Source organism: Beta vulgaris, chromosome 8, assembly GCF_026745355.1.
Source record: "Beta vulgaris subsp. vulgaris cultivar EL10 chromosome 8, EL10.2, whole genome shotgun sequence".
Classification (NCBI taxonomy): Eukaryota; Viridiplantae; Streptophyta; class Magnoliopsida; order Caryophyllales; family Amaranthaceae; genus Beta; species Beta vulgaris.
Genome location: NC_079209.1, coordinates 4,757,357 through 4,772,006, shown reverse-complemented (window position 1 = coordinate 4,772,006; position 14,650 = coordinate 4,757,357). Strand labels below are relative to the sequence as shown.

The following is a 14,650-nucleotide window of genomic DNA, read 5'->3' as shown; positions in this document are numbered from 1 at the left end:
ATATTTTTTTCAAAGATGCTTGGAACATAGTTGGTGATGACTGTGTTAATGCCATTCTTGATTTTTTTTTCATTCAAAAATACTTTTGAAAGAAATAAATCACACAATTTTAGCTTTGATCCCAAAAGTTAAATGTCCAGGCAGTGTTACAAAATTTAGGCCAATAGCTTGTTGTAATGTCATTTATAAGTGCATTACTAAGCTATTGTGCACTAGATTGAGAATGGTTCTCCTTGAGATAATTGCTGCTAACCAAGGGGCTTTTATTAAAGGAAGGTTTATTGCACATAATATCTTGATTTGCCTAGATATTGTTAGCCAATATGGTAGGAAAGGGGCTTCTCCTAGTTGCATAATCAAAATGGATATGAAGAAGGCATATGACTCGATTGATTGGCAATTTCTTGAGGACTTGTTAAGGGCTCTTAGATTTCCTGAGGTTTTTGTTGAGATTGACGTGGAATGTGTAAAGACTCCATGTTTTTCCTTGATGATAAATGGCTCCCTTGTGGGTTTTTGTAAAGGAAAAAGGGGTCTTAGACAAGAAGACCCTTATCTCCTCTATTATTTACAATTTGTATGGATAACTTCAGTAGGATCGGACAATGAAAAAAGCTGGTGAAAAGGATGGTTTTCATTTTCATTCTAGGTGGGCCAAGTTAAATTATTTGCTTATGTAGATGACTTCATAATGTGTAGCAGGGGTGAGTATAGCTCAGTGTTAAATTTACTTCAAGGCTTTAAGCACTTTTCTGAGGTTTCAAGCCTAGAGGCAAGGCCTAGTGTTGAAATTTACACAGATTAAATGAAGAGGCGGGAGGTTAATAGAATTATGGAAGTGTTTGGTTTCTGTTTGGGTAAGTTCCCCTTAAGATACCTAGGGGTGCCTATTATGATTTGAAAGAGCGTGCTTGGTTTGGTGGAGAAAATGACAACTAGAATAAGGTATTGGAGTAGTCGTAACCTTTCTTATCAGGGCAGATTGTGTTTAATTTATTCAGTGCTCGAGTCTACATGTGTTTTGGGCTTAAATTCTCATAATTCCCAAGAAGATCTTGTAGGAGATTAATGGTATTTGTCGTGCATATCTTTGGAGTGGTGAATATTACAGTCAAAAACCTGGAAATGTTTAATGGGAGAGGGTGTGTTTTCCAAAGGATGTAGGTGGTTTGGGTGTTAGGGACATTGTCAAATGGAATCAAGCTACTTTAGGAAGATATGTGGGCAATTGTTGCAAAGAAGGAAGGACAATTTATGAATTAGATGGGTGCATGAGGTTTATGTCAAAGAAGAAGAGTGGTGGGTGTATGTTCCCACGCAAAGATGTAGCTGAAACTGGAAGATGATTTGTGCAGGTAAAGAGCAACTGAAATCTGTCATGAACTGGCAGCAGATCTATCAATTACCAAATTATAAAATTCAAGCCGTTTATAAGGAATACATGGGAGTTACTCCACATGTGATGTGGTTTGATTTTGTTTGGAACAGGTTGAACATTCCAAAGCATAGGTTTATATGCTGGTTAATGATTCAAAGAAGGCTTCATACAGCTGAGTTTTTGAATGAAATAGGAGTTGTTACACTGCCTCATTGTTTACTATGTGGTGATGATGTGGAGTCTCATTCACATATGTTCTTCAATTGTTATTTTAGAAAATATGTTCTTAGCCTGCTTATGGATTGGGTGCAGATAAATAGTCAAGGTGGTTCTGTCATGGATGTTGTGTAGAATATAAAACAAAAGTGGTAAATCTAGATTTTAGCGTAATGTATGTTCTGCTGTTTTGTGCATTGTTGTGTATCAGACATGGTTAGCAAGAAATGATGCAGGTCCTGGGGTTCCCACACTTGAAAAAAAAAAACCTGGGGCGTATCGCTCAAATTATTGGTCCGGTACTGGACGTAGCTTTTCCTCCAGGCAAGATGCTCGCACAACATCTCCTATTCATAGATCTGCGCCTACCTTTACACAGTTAGATACAAAATTATCTATTTTTGACACAGGAATTAAAGTGGTAGATCTTTTAGCCCCTTATCGCCGTGGAGGAAAAATCGGACTATTTGGGGGCGCGGGAGTGGGTAAAACAGTTCTCATTATGGAATTGATCAACAATATTGCAAAAGCTCATGGGGGCGTATCCGTATTTGGCGGAGTAGGTGAACGTACTCGTGAAGGAAATGATCTTTACATGGAAATGAAAGAATCCGGAGTTATCAATGAACAAATATTGCAGAGTCAAAAGTAGCTTTAGTCTACGGTCAAATGAATGAACCGCCAGGGGCACGTATGAGAGTTGGGTTGACTGCCCTAACTATGGCGGAATATTTCCGTTGGAATGGTGAGGTGGATGTTGTCCATAAACGTGTTTATAGAGTTATAAAAGTAATTATTGACATGATTTATAGTATACTTCCTAGAATATGTACTAGGAAAGATAGGGAGTGGTTAAGGGAGCTTGCCATGGATTATAATTAGTAGCCCCTCGTGTTAGGTTGTAAAGTTTCTCTGTTTGAAATATATCTCTTAATTACTTAGCAAAAAAAAACTTAATGATGTTGATAAACTAAGTTCAATCAATTACTGCGTATAAATAATATAGTGGTTGTTTGGTATACAAGAAATTATGTAGGCAGTACAAATTTCCATGATTTTCATATTTGGGTAGTTGTTTGGTTGACATGAAGTGAGAAAAATGGGGGCAATGCAAATTCATGGGAATTTGAGATTCCCACAAAATGTAGGAATTTATTTACCTACCCTCTCCTTGGTCACTCACAATTCCTACATGAATTCCTATGAATTATTCCTTTATAACTACCAAACAATTTAGACTAATTCCTAGTAATTTCATAAAAGCAATACTTTCCCACAAATTGTAATAGGAATTTAATTCCAATTGCAATCAAATAATCACATAATATATACAGCACACAAGAAACAAGAATATGGACTATATAATTAATTAGTAGCTATGAATTTATTAATTTGATTATTTTGAATTAAATTTTTTTAAAATTATTGATGGATATCAGGCTATAGATATAACTTAGGCTCTCACAAATGTCTTTCACTTATGAGTACATTGAATCTAATTTAGATAGGGGTATAGATTGATTTGTTTAGCTTGGCTCGCTTAACAAAAATAATCTAACTTAAATCAAGCTTTTGAATAAACACCCTGAAAAATAAACCAACCATGGTGATTTTTCTCATAGGCCTCCCTAAATACATATTATGAAATAAGAATGAGTAAAAATACACTTTATATAGGACTTAGATTAGTGGATCTATTCAACTAATACTATTTCCAAGATAGCATGTAGGAATATATATTAAAAAAACCGTTATGAGCTTTTTGTCACTTATCACGTCATACCGTCAATTTTTCACTTGACAAAATATACAAAAAGTAACAAAATTAATTATAAAATTTATAAATAATAACATATTTGTATATCATAATCGACCCGGGGTATCGACTGGGCCAAAATACTAGTTATGAATATACAATTTGTGAAAAATCTTGGTTAAACATCCATTGAGAAATATGAAACTTTCAAAACAGAGATGTAATTACTATATATGGAGATTATATCATTACGTGGGTTCCATTGGTTCTTCTTCATCACCTCTTTTTTCTTGGTTCTAATACCACTGCCATGGCAAAGAAATCTGGAGGCTCAGGGAAGAATGTAGTTAAGCCAAGAGGTCCATCATCGGACTCATAGGCATTAAAAACTCGTTCCATAGATGAGGTTATAGGAGTGGAAGCTCTGGATTTTGGATTGAGTGATGTACTGACTCCAAAATCTTCGATTAGAAGTTTACAGCAGCAATCGCAGATCAGACATACATTCAATGAGTGGCTTGATTCACTTCACATGACTCAGAACAAGGATCGCACTGAGGTAACTATTTCCCCTGTTCCTATACTACATCCTCTATCTGAAGTAGATGTAGCTGAGGTAGATGTAGTGAATAGAACTTGTGTTAATGAAGTTAAAATTGATATGGAGGACATTCAAGAGGAGGTGGATTTCTGGAATTCGGCTGTGATATGTTATGTGGTTGGATCAAATCCCCCAATTCAAGTAATGGAAGGTTTTATTTGACGGATATGGAAGAAATTTCAGGTTGACAAAGTGGCTATGGTGAAGAAAGGAATATATATAGTAAGATTTAAGGCAGTTGATAATAATCATGATAAAGTGCTGCAGGGAAATTTATCCTTTGATAGCAAACCTTTGATTGTGAAGCCTTGGAATCAGGATATGGATGTAGAGAAGGAGGAGCCGAAATCGATTCCGATTTTTGGATCCAATTGAAGCTTGGATTCAAATACTAGGGTGAAAAAGCCTAGTTTGAAATTGTTGAGCAAATTGGTAAGCCTTTGCAAAGGGATGAAGCAACTAAGAAGAGAGATAAGGTTCAATATGCTAAAGTGTTACTGGAGGTTCAACTGTCACAACAGTTCCCTGATTATGTTGATTTTGTAAATGAACATGGTGTAAGCACTCAGGTGGATACCCACTATGAATGGAAGCCTATAGAGTGCCATGTATGCCAGGGACATGACACAGCTCACTGTAAGAAGGCTAAGAAATAGCAATGGGTGCAGAAACCTTCCCTACAGAACGGTGAGACACATGAGAACAAGATGGTTGCTGGGCCAACAAGTGCTTCTACACATAAGGCTCAAGAAGGGTGGATCAATCTGGATTCCAGAGAGCCCTCGGGCCTATTAAAGTTAAAGTGGGGCAATGTAATCCTACATCCACTAGTAATGTCTTTGGGACATCCGAATGTAATGCTCAGGAGAATGGGCAAGGTGAAATAGGATTGTTAGAAGGTAAGAATAGGGATGCAGATATGGGAAGGGGGGACCCTTCCCCTTCCAATGGATAAGGTCCTAAGCTGGAATGTCCGGGGAGTCAATGATCCTAAAAAGCAACAGGAGGTTAGAGCTTTCATTAACAAATATGACGTACGGCTGGTTCGCTTGCTGGAAACCAAGGTGAGCAGGTTGCTACCAAGCATTATCAATTAAAGCATCAAATTTACACTAGAGTGGATCAAGCATGGTGATGAAAATACAACATTAAGCATGGTGATGCAAATATGGGAAGGGGGGACCTTTCCCCTTCCAATGGATAAGGTCCTAAGCTGGAATGTCCAGGGAGTCATTAATCCTAAAAAGTAACATGAGGTTAGAGCTTTCATTAACAAATATGCCGTAGGGTTGGTTTGCTTGCTGGAAACCAAGGTGAGCAGGTTGCTACCAAGCATTATCAATTGAAGCATCAAATTTACACAGAATATCTTAGGCAAAAGGCAAAGCTAGAGTGGATCAAGCATGGTGATGAAAATAAAACATTATTTCATCAGAGCATTAGGGCTAGGAGAGTTCAGAATCAGATGTATGCTATTACAAATGATCATGGTGTGTGGCAGGATCATGCTGAAGGGGTGGAGTAAGCCTTTATTGCTTATTATCAGCAGTTACTGGGTTCTAATCATTCTCACAGGAAGACTGTCCTGCAATAAATTGTTCATAATGGCCCTTTGATTACTGAAGATCATATGAGAATCCTAAATGCTCCTTATACAGCAGAGGAAAGCAAGCTTTATTCTCTATCCCTGGCAATAAAGCACTTGGGCCAGATGGTTTTAGGGCTCATTTCTATAGAGATAATTGGGAGTTAATTGGAAATGAAGTAACAACAGCAATTTTGGATTTCTTCACTCACAAGAAGCTACTCAAGGAGCTGAATTCCACAATGATTACTCTCATCCCTAAGAGTAAATGCCCTACCACTGTAAGTGATTTCAGGCCTATCTCATGCTGTAATGTTTTGTATAAATGTATCACCAAACTTCTCTGCAATAGACTGAGAGAAGTCCTGCCAGACATTATTGCTGAAAACCAGGGTGGATTTGTTCAAGGAAGATACGTTGTCTATAATATCATGATTGTACAAGCAGTGGCGGATCCAGGAATTTCCTAATGGTGGTTCACCATCAATTACCGTTCACTAAATCCAAATAATTTTAAATAAAAATACTCCAAACTAAATTTCAATCGAAAAGAAAATAATATATAACCAATAATTATACAAAATACAACCAAATAGTACTAGAAAAACCAAATATCCAAATTATACTACAAAATACAACCAAATACTAGTAAAACTGATTACAATTGCTCACGTCGAGTTTTCATGTTTTGATATCAATTTACAATATCATTCATGCTAACATTTAAAAACAAATCATTCTCTAAATAAGTAATCAAACACTCATTCAATATTTGATCTCCCATACTATTACGCAATTTGTCTTTTACTTGCGTCATTCCAGAAAATACCCTTTCCACACTTGTTGTTGCAACGGGGAGAAGTAACACCAATTTTAAAAGCAAGTAGACCCTATCGTGAGTTTCAGAGAATCCCGTCTCCACAAGTTTCATTGAAAGCTCACTAAGAGTCTTCAAATTCCAAAACCTTTCATCTTCTCTCATAGCAACAATAAAATTCTGAAGTGTATGGTCAAAGAATATCAATTCTGAACTTGAAAATTCATTTGGATAGAATTTTGCAAGTTCAATCAATTTTGCTTTATCAAAAGAAGCAAACCGATTAGTTGGATTCAAACAAGACATACACACAAGTAAATCTTTACTTATCTCGGGAATCGATTATCAAGTTCTTGCAACTGAAGATCAATGACACTCAAGAAAACTTCCACTCGAAAATGATGTAAATTTGACACTTGTGGGCCCTTACCTCTAAACAACCTTCTCCCGGGATAACATATTTCCCCTCCATGCTAGGAACCTCAATGTCATACTTAGCCATCAAAAAAAACACCTTCTCCATATGAGAATCCCATCCTTGCAAAGTAATCTTGGTTACATTAACCATTCGCATTGCATTTACAATGTCTTGATCACGTTTTTGTAATGCCACATTCAAGTTATTTGTTATCCCAAAGATACCAACCATCAAATGCGCCACAAACACAAAATCAAAAGACATCAACAAATTTGTAATAGTTTGTGCTTTGTTAGAATCAAGTGCATCAGAGACTTCTGCAATGTCATCAAGCGACCCAAGGATTGAAGGATATAAATCAAGCACATTCAATATTGTTTTAAATGAGATCCCCAACGAGTGTCATAAGGTCTACGTAACCCACATTCTTGATTTAAACCCGACCCTGTTTCACGTTCACCTAAGGACAATGCTTCCACAATTCTTTGAGCTTGTTTTTCACGAAGAAATTATTTCCTCTTCGGTGAACCTCCCACAAAGTTCAAGAGAGGTGCAAGTACATCAAAAATAACCAAAGCATAGAGTTTTTTTTAGCAAGTGCAACTTGAGTCAACTGAAGTTGGTGAGCAAAAGTGGACAAAGTATGCTTGTTTACATTCATTCTGTATTAGAGTCTTAAGGCCATTAATTGAACCTTGCATATTACTTGCCCCATCATAACCCTGACCTCGTACTTGAGAGAAAGACAAAGAATACTCCATCAACAATGACTCTATAGCAGTTTTAAGAGTCAAAGAAGTAGTATCGGAAACATGCACAATACCAAGTAAACGCTCCCAAACTTCTCCTTTTTGTTCACATATCTCAACAAAGAGCCATTTGTTCCTTATCAGAAACATCAGCAGACTCATCAGCCAAGATAGTAAAGAAACCACCATCAATATCTTTAATGATTGCTTTAGTTGTCTCTTTTGCACATGCATTTATGATATCTTTTTGGACAATTGGAGAAGTAAGTTGACAATTACCAGGAGCATTTTTAAAAACAACTTTTGAATATTCAGGATCTTTTTTTAAAGAAGAGTCAACAACGAAATAAAGTTACCTCTTCTCAAGGAACTTTCTTTTTCATCGTGACCACGGAAAGATAATCCTTGGAGTAGAAGCCATTGTATAGTTTCAATCGAAGCTTCAAGTCGCTCCTATAAGCACTCATAGTTTCCTTTGTTTGTTTTGACAAGGCAGAGGAGATACTTGACTTTTGTTTCTTGAATAAATCCATGGCTATCACTGCTTTGTTGTGAGCACTCGTGTGTTTCCCGACATGATTTTTATCGTATCTAATCTATTCCAAGATTTGAAACCCCCACTAACAAAAGCATCACCTCCAATTGCATTCTCATCCTTGAATAATAAAACGAAATAATAGGCAGCATCCTTTTCCACACTATACTCAAGCCAACTCCATGTTTCAAACCACTTGGCAACAAATCGACGGTTTTTTTGTGCAATAAGTGTTTGAGGAAATAGAAAGTCTTTGGGTTGACAAGGTTTTCTCTCAATGTAAGTTCTCCTCACTAAATCTCTATCATTTTTATGAAATCACTCATCTTTCTCTAATCCTGGGTCTTGTGGAAGATTGGCGCAATCAATTTCACTTAGTCTTTGACCAAAGACCGGAGCGCTAGGAGGATTATGAGGGGAATTATGAGGGGAATTTAGAGGGGAATTATGAGGGTAATTTAGATGGCAATTATGAGGAGAATTTTGAGGAGAATTTTGAATTGAATTGTGTGATGGAGAGAAATGTTGTTCGCTTGCTAGTTGAGGAGACAAATTTGTTCACTTTGTGTTGGATGTGGAGGAGAATTTGGAGTTGGATTTTCTTAGTGAAGAAACTAGCAATGTTTTGCATTTTGTTTGGAGTACGTTTTCTCTTCATTATCAAATCTGAAAATCAAGTAACAATTGAACTAAATTTGATGTATCTCACCAAATGAATATTCAATTTGTCATAAGCCATAAACTATCATCAACAAAATCACAATAAAGTGATAACACCAATTAATATAATGTATATCATTATCAAAACCAATAACACAAATCAAAATAAACAAAAAATCAACATTTATAACAATTCTACATTACATAATCTGATATATAAACACCTATAACAACTGAAATTGAAATTTATTTTTCAATTCTCATGAAATTGATAAACCCTAATCTATAAAGTAAAACAAGAAATCAAGCAAATTGAGTAGATTAAGATGTACCTAGAGAAGATTCACGATTGTTGGAAGTTGTCCGTCCACCGTCGTCCACCAAGGAACGAATTCCGACCACTTGAAGCCACAAATCGCCCCCAATGAAGCCACGAATTGCCCACCAATGAAGCCACGAATCGCCCACGCACGAAGAATGAAGCCACCAGAAGTGACGAAGCAACCACGAATCGCCCACGAAGGCGCCGCCGGACGAAGCCAGTCAGCCACCAGCGATATGGTTTGAGATTTTATGAGAGAGAAAGTAGAGGTCTGCTGTCGCCCGTCTGCGATTGTGAGTGAGAGAAAAAAAAGTTGCTGAGTTACAGGGGAAAAAAGATCGTGCGTGTTTTTTGAATTTTTTTTTATTGCTAGTGCACGTGCACCAGCGTGTTATGAGGTAAATCCGCCACTGTGTACATGATATGGTTAAGCAATATGGTAGGAAATCGGCCAAGCCTAGTTGCTTGATTAAGCTTGATCTCCAGAAAGCTTATGATACAGTTGACTGAAAATAAATTCTTACAAGAAATGCCCACTCACTTAGGATTTCCTACTCATTTCATTGAGATGATAATGGAATGTGTTACAACTCCAAAGTTTTCATTGATGATTAATGGAGCAATGAAAGGCTACTTTATTTCAACAAGGAGTTTAAGACAGGGAGATCCTATGTCTCCCCTACTCTTTGTAATCTGTATGGAGTACTTGTCTAGATTATTGGGGATGATGAGCCGGATGGAGCAGTTTCATTTTCATCCTAAGTGTCATCATCTTAAGCTCACTCATTTATGCTTTATTGATGACCTGATCTTATGTAGTAAGGGGGAATTCTCATCTGTCTATTTGTTATTACAAGCATTCAAGCTTTTCTCTGATTCATCAGGTTTAAAAGCCAATGTAGGGAAATCTGAATTTTATTGTTGTGCCATGAGTGAGGAGGAGATTCAAAGACTTGTCAATGTTTTAGGTCTGCAAAGGAGTCATTTGTCTTTCAGATAATTAGGTGTTCCTATCTGTTTAAAAAGTGTTTCTAATGGTCAGTGTGAGATTTTAGTTGAGAAAATGGCTGCAAGAATAAAAATGTGGAGTTCAAGGCACCTCTCCTATATTGCAAGAGTTCAATTGATTAATTCAGTGCTTATGAGCCTTCATGTATATTGAGCACATGTATATGTGCTTCCAAAGCAAGTACTGCAAGGTATTGAAAAGATATGCAGAGCTTTTCTTTGGTCTGGGAATGTATATACAACTAAGTCAGGGAACATAGCATGGGAGAAATTATGTAGCAGCAAGGCTCATGGTGGCCTAGGTTTCAAAAATATTCAAGTGTGGAATGTTGCTAGCATGGGAAAGTATGTGTGGTCTTTGGCGCAAAATGAAGATAATCTCTGGGTGAAATGGATTAAGGCATTGTACTTGATGGATGTAGAGTGGTGGATTTACACTCCAAGGACTAGTGGCAGCTAGTATTGGAGGAAAATATGTGCAACTAATTAGACATTGCAACAATACTTTAGTAGAGATGAATTCTATGCAATGACAAAGTACTCTACTAAAAGAGTATACCACAAGATGATTGATCATTTCGAGCAGGAGCATATTCACTGGGATCATATGGTGTGGAATAGGATTAGCACTCCAAAACATAGATTCATCACTTGCAAGTTTGGTGCCGCAGTCCACGCTAGGCTATATACAAAGGCAAACTTAGTTCAGTTTGGTGTTGCCACTTCAAATACTTGCAATATATGTGAACAAGATCTGTAAACTCATGAACACTTATTCTTTAAGTGTGAATTTAGTAGGAGGTTGGTGGGTAATACTAAAGATTGGATGGGGATCACAACAGGCACAACTGATTTGGTGCGCTTACAACAATGGATTCAACATAGCAAGAAGACCAAGTTTAGGAAGAATGTATGGTATGCTAGTATTGCTGCAGTAATCTACTGCACATGGCAAAGTAGGAATATTGCCTATTGGAATCAGGTTGTTCCTAGTCCTAGGCATGTTTTTAGATGTGTTAAACAGACAGATAGGCAGAGAATTATAGCTATTATGCCACAGAAGGTCTATAGTGTAGACCAGAATTGGTTTGTAAGATTGTAATGGCTTGACTTTGTTGCTCTTCTTGGCTTTGGGGTCCAGCCTAGTTAGTTCGCTTAGCCTTGAGGTTGCTAGGTTGTAACGAGTTTGTGCAATCAATATTAATCTTACTTCTAAAAAAAAAAAACACTACTTGGATAGTGACCATATCATAATATAAAACCATGAATACAACAAGATACAATAATACTCTTATTATTATAATCAAGTCACTGATAATGGGCCAATTAACATTACATTAGAATATACTCAGGCACGGCTATGGGTGAAAAAAAACCCTAGCCTCTCCTTCTATCTTTTTCTCTCTAAAACCCTAGCCTCTCCTACTCCTTCCTTATCAATTAGGGGCTGCCATGGATGATTTCATCCATGGTAAGCCCCCTTTTCCCTTTTATTTTCAGTTTTTAATTTATTTTCTTATTTTGTTGAATAAATTAGTATCTCGTTATGAGATTTCTTCAAACCCTATTATGGGGTTTTTAGTCTCTGTTGTGGAGATCTCCTTCTCTCCTATGGGAGTTGTGAGTGTGGTTGTTTTGTTTTTAGGTATGAGAAATTGTTCTTATTGGTTGACGTTCAAAAGTCTACATGAAGGTATTGGAATCTCGGATGCGGTTAACATGACTCGATCAAGAATGCTCTTCCCAAACTATGTCAGAATGATAGACTTCCTCATCAATAGTTGTTTGATTCAGCAAAAACAAGGGGGCTGCGCTGTATTGATCGATCTGGTTCATTATAGTTTCTTCGAAGATAAATTTGATTTAGCCTTGTTTAATTATATCTTGTTTTTCTTCAATATCTATTGTAAATGCCGTTTGGCCTTCAATTAATGAAATTTCTCTTTCAAAAAAAAAAAAACATTACATTAGAATTATAATATACAATTAGTGAAAAATCTTGGTTAAAACTCCATCAAGAAATATTAAATTTTCAAAAAAGAGATGTTATTATATAATTTATATGGAGATTATATTATTACTTGGACGGTGACCAAAACATAATTGAAAATCATTAACATTACAACTAAACCATGAAGACAAGATACAACAAAATACGCTTCTTATTATAATCAACCCCCATGATCGAGGCAGGAATAACACGTACACGAACACAAAGAGCATCCAACAACCAAATCGAAGGAAATTAATTAGGAGCTAATTAAACAAGTAAATCAGCTCCAACGGAAGTTCATTTCAACATTCAAGCAAAACAGAACTTAATCAATCTTGAAACTCAATCCTCACATCCTTGATAATCACTGAATCAGTTCCAGTACGTGGAACAAAGATGATATCAATTCCTTCATCATCATTAGCGTCCAAATCGTCAATTAGCTCACTTAATCCAAATTTCACAGTAGTCTTCTTCAAGTGTCCATCCTTACCACCATGTCTATGAGGCACATTTACGAAACTTCCTGCATACTCAGTTTGAGTACGGTTTTCCAACGTTGGACTTTCATCTTCATCATTAACATACACATCAAACTTGGAGTAAACATCAGCCCTTGACTCAACCTCAATCACCAAAATTTCTTCTTCATCATCCTTCTCATTCTGAGTCCTAGACTTCCTTGGCCTTGGCAAGTTAGTCCTGATGATATTCTTCAATGGCTTAGGGAAAACCACCGTTGGTACGACAGGATCAGTGGCGGGTTCGGCAGCCACGGCATTCTTGACAGTGGAGAATACCTTCTTGAGTGGCTTAGGGCGACGATTACGCTTAGGAGTTGGCTTTGACTGCAACCAAGGAAGGTCCTGAGGCTGGTAGTCGTACCCCAGTTTCTTGGTATCCAAGACATCTCTAACATAAATTTTTACAGGCTGGGCATTTTCATCATAGAAGTAGAAATGAGAGTCCAAGAAATCTGTATCAGTGAAATCCTTATTCGTAGTGGACAAGCTCTTCCATATGGACCATGTTCTATCCACATTAGCATGGTGGGAATAGAAGATGGGATCACGCCCCGCAGAGTAAAAGTTACCCATATCCTCCCAGAAGGGAGTATTTGGTGGCGGGTTACCGGTCCAATTATGGATGGTACCGTGTGGTTGGACCTCTAGGGTACCAGGTGTACTGCCTGGGGGATCCCCAGCTCGGTAAGGTCCGCCTAGGAACAATTCAGGCTTCTTAGCATTAGCAACCATTTGCTTGTACATAACAGCAAGGTTTTGCGCTATTTGTTCCTCCTTGGTTAGGTTGCTAACCGTGTCCGGCCCATCGTAACTAAGATTCATCAAGGTTGGTGGGCGATGGTTTTGGTCACGAATGGCGTCGTAGAAAGGCGATGCTTCAACGTCAAACATGGAAGGCATATACATGCCATCAGGGTGATCCCAGTTCCAGTATGGAAGGGAAAAGGTTGGATCATCGATAAGCTTAGCTAAGATTCTTTCATAGAAATATAGGTAAGCCCTATGGAAGGGGAAAAATAACCAAGATCCATGGACCTGGAACTCGATATTGGGCAACCCAACTTGATGGTAACCCCCATTACAATAAGCACAATGCACATTTGCTTGGTTCTTAAAGCTACGAGGGTCACTATCAGGTAGAGCTTTCATTAAGGCCAAAGCTCTAGAGTACTTGGCTAAGTACTGTTCATCGACCAAATGGGCCGCTGGTCGAAGCCTCAACTGTTTAGGGTTGACTGTAGGCAACTTAAAGTCGACAAATTGTGAGGGTTTAGGTGGGCAACATAATAAGGTTGACCCATCATCTATTGTGGATGGCGCACATTGGGTCGCATCGGGGGCGGTAGGGGCAGCTAAGGTAGCATTACCACCAGTTAAGGTGGTAGCTGCACCGTAAAGACCACCTAGCCCAATGAGCAAGTTTCTCCTATCAAACTTGTTGGACTCATTATTGTTTGCTGCATTGCATGAGATCTTAGCTGGGCCACGACGACTTTGGGTGGATCTAAAGGCAGAAAGTTGGGATGATTTTGATAGCAAAGCGTTACGTGGGACAGCAGAGAGGTTTTGGGTGGTAGTGGTGGTCGTGGAAGGAGAAAGAGAGGCCATTGTGGTGTGTGTTTATGTTTTGGGTTAATGGATTACCATTCTTTTTATAGTAGCTTAAGGGCTATTGGTCTAACCACAAAAATCAATGCGAGGAATTATTTTCTTGCTAAAACTAATAAGAAATTGAAAAAAAATCAAACAAAATCGACAAGATCCACGTGATAAGCATTAAACTAATATTAGTATATGAATTAGAGATATTAGGTAATCTCCATTGGCAGTATTATATGTATGTAATGTATCCATATAGTAACTACTACATTGCGACTAGCAAAATATTGATCAAATTGCATAAAGAATATGGATTATAGTCCAGCGTATGGTTACGCATCTGGCAAGAAGTTATGGAGGAATATTATGTATCTCTTTCTTTTACAACTTGTACAGTTACTACTCGCTACGTATCAACTAATTAAGTAAGTTAATTAGGTGGTTAAACTCTCTCCATGATGGAATTGGTGATGCGAGTTGAGTTTAAGT

At 37.5% G+C, this 14,650-nt stretch overlaps 1 protein-coding gene across 1 annotated transcript; it reads right to left on the bottom strand.

The window, feature by feature from the left end:
* Positions 1-12,189: 12,189 nt before the first annotated feature.
* Positions 12,190-14,187, bottom strand: LOC104900756 (polyphenol oxidase, chloroplastic). The gene has a single exon (XM_010688262.4). It carries the CDS (start codon positions 14,168-14,170, stop codon positions 12,368-12,370), a length of 1,803 nt encoding a protein of 600 aa, XP_010686564.3. The 5' UTR covers positions 14,171-14,187; the 3' UTR covers positions 12,190-12,367.
* Positions 14,188-14,650: the final 463 nt, after the last annotated feature.

Excerpts from the sequence above, each read along its gene's own strand:
- LOC104900756 (XM_010688262.4), bottom strand. The coding sequence starts at position 14,170 with ATGGCCTCTCTTTCTCCTTCCACGACCACCACTACCACCCAAAACCTC.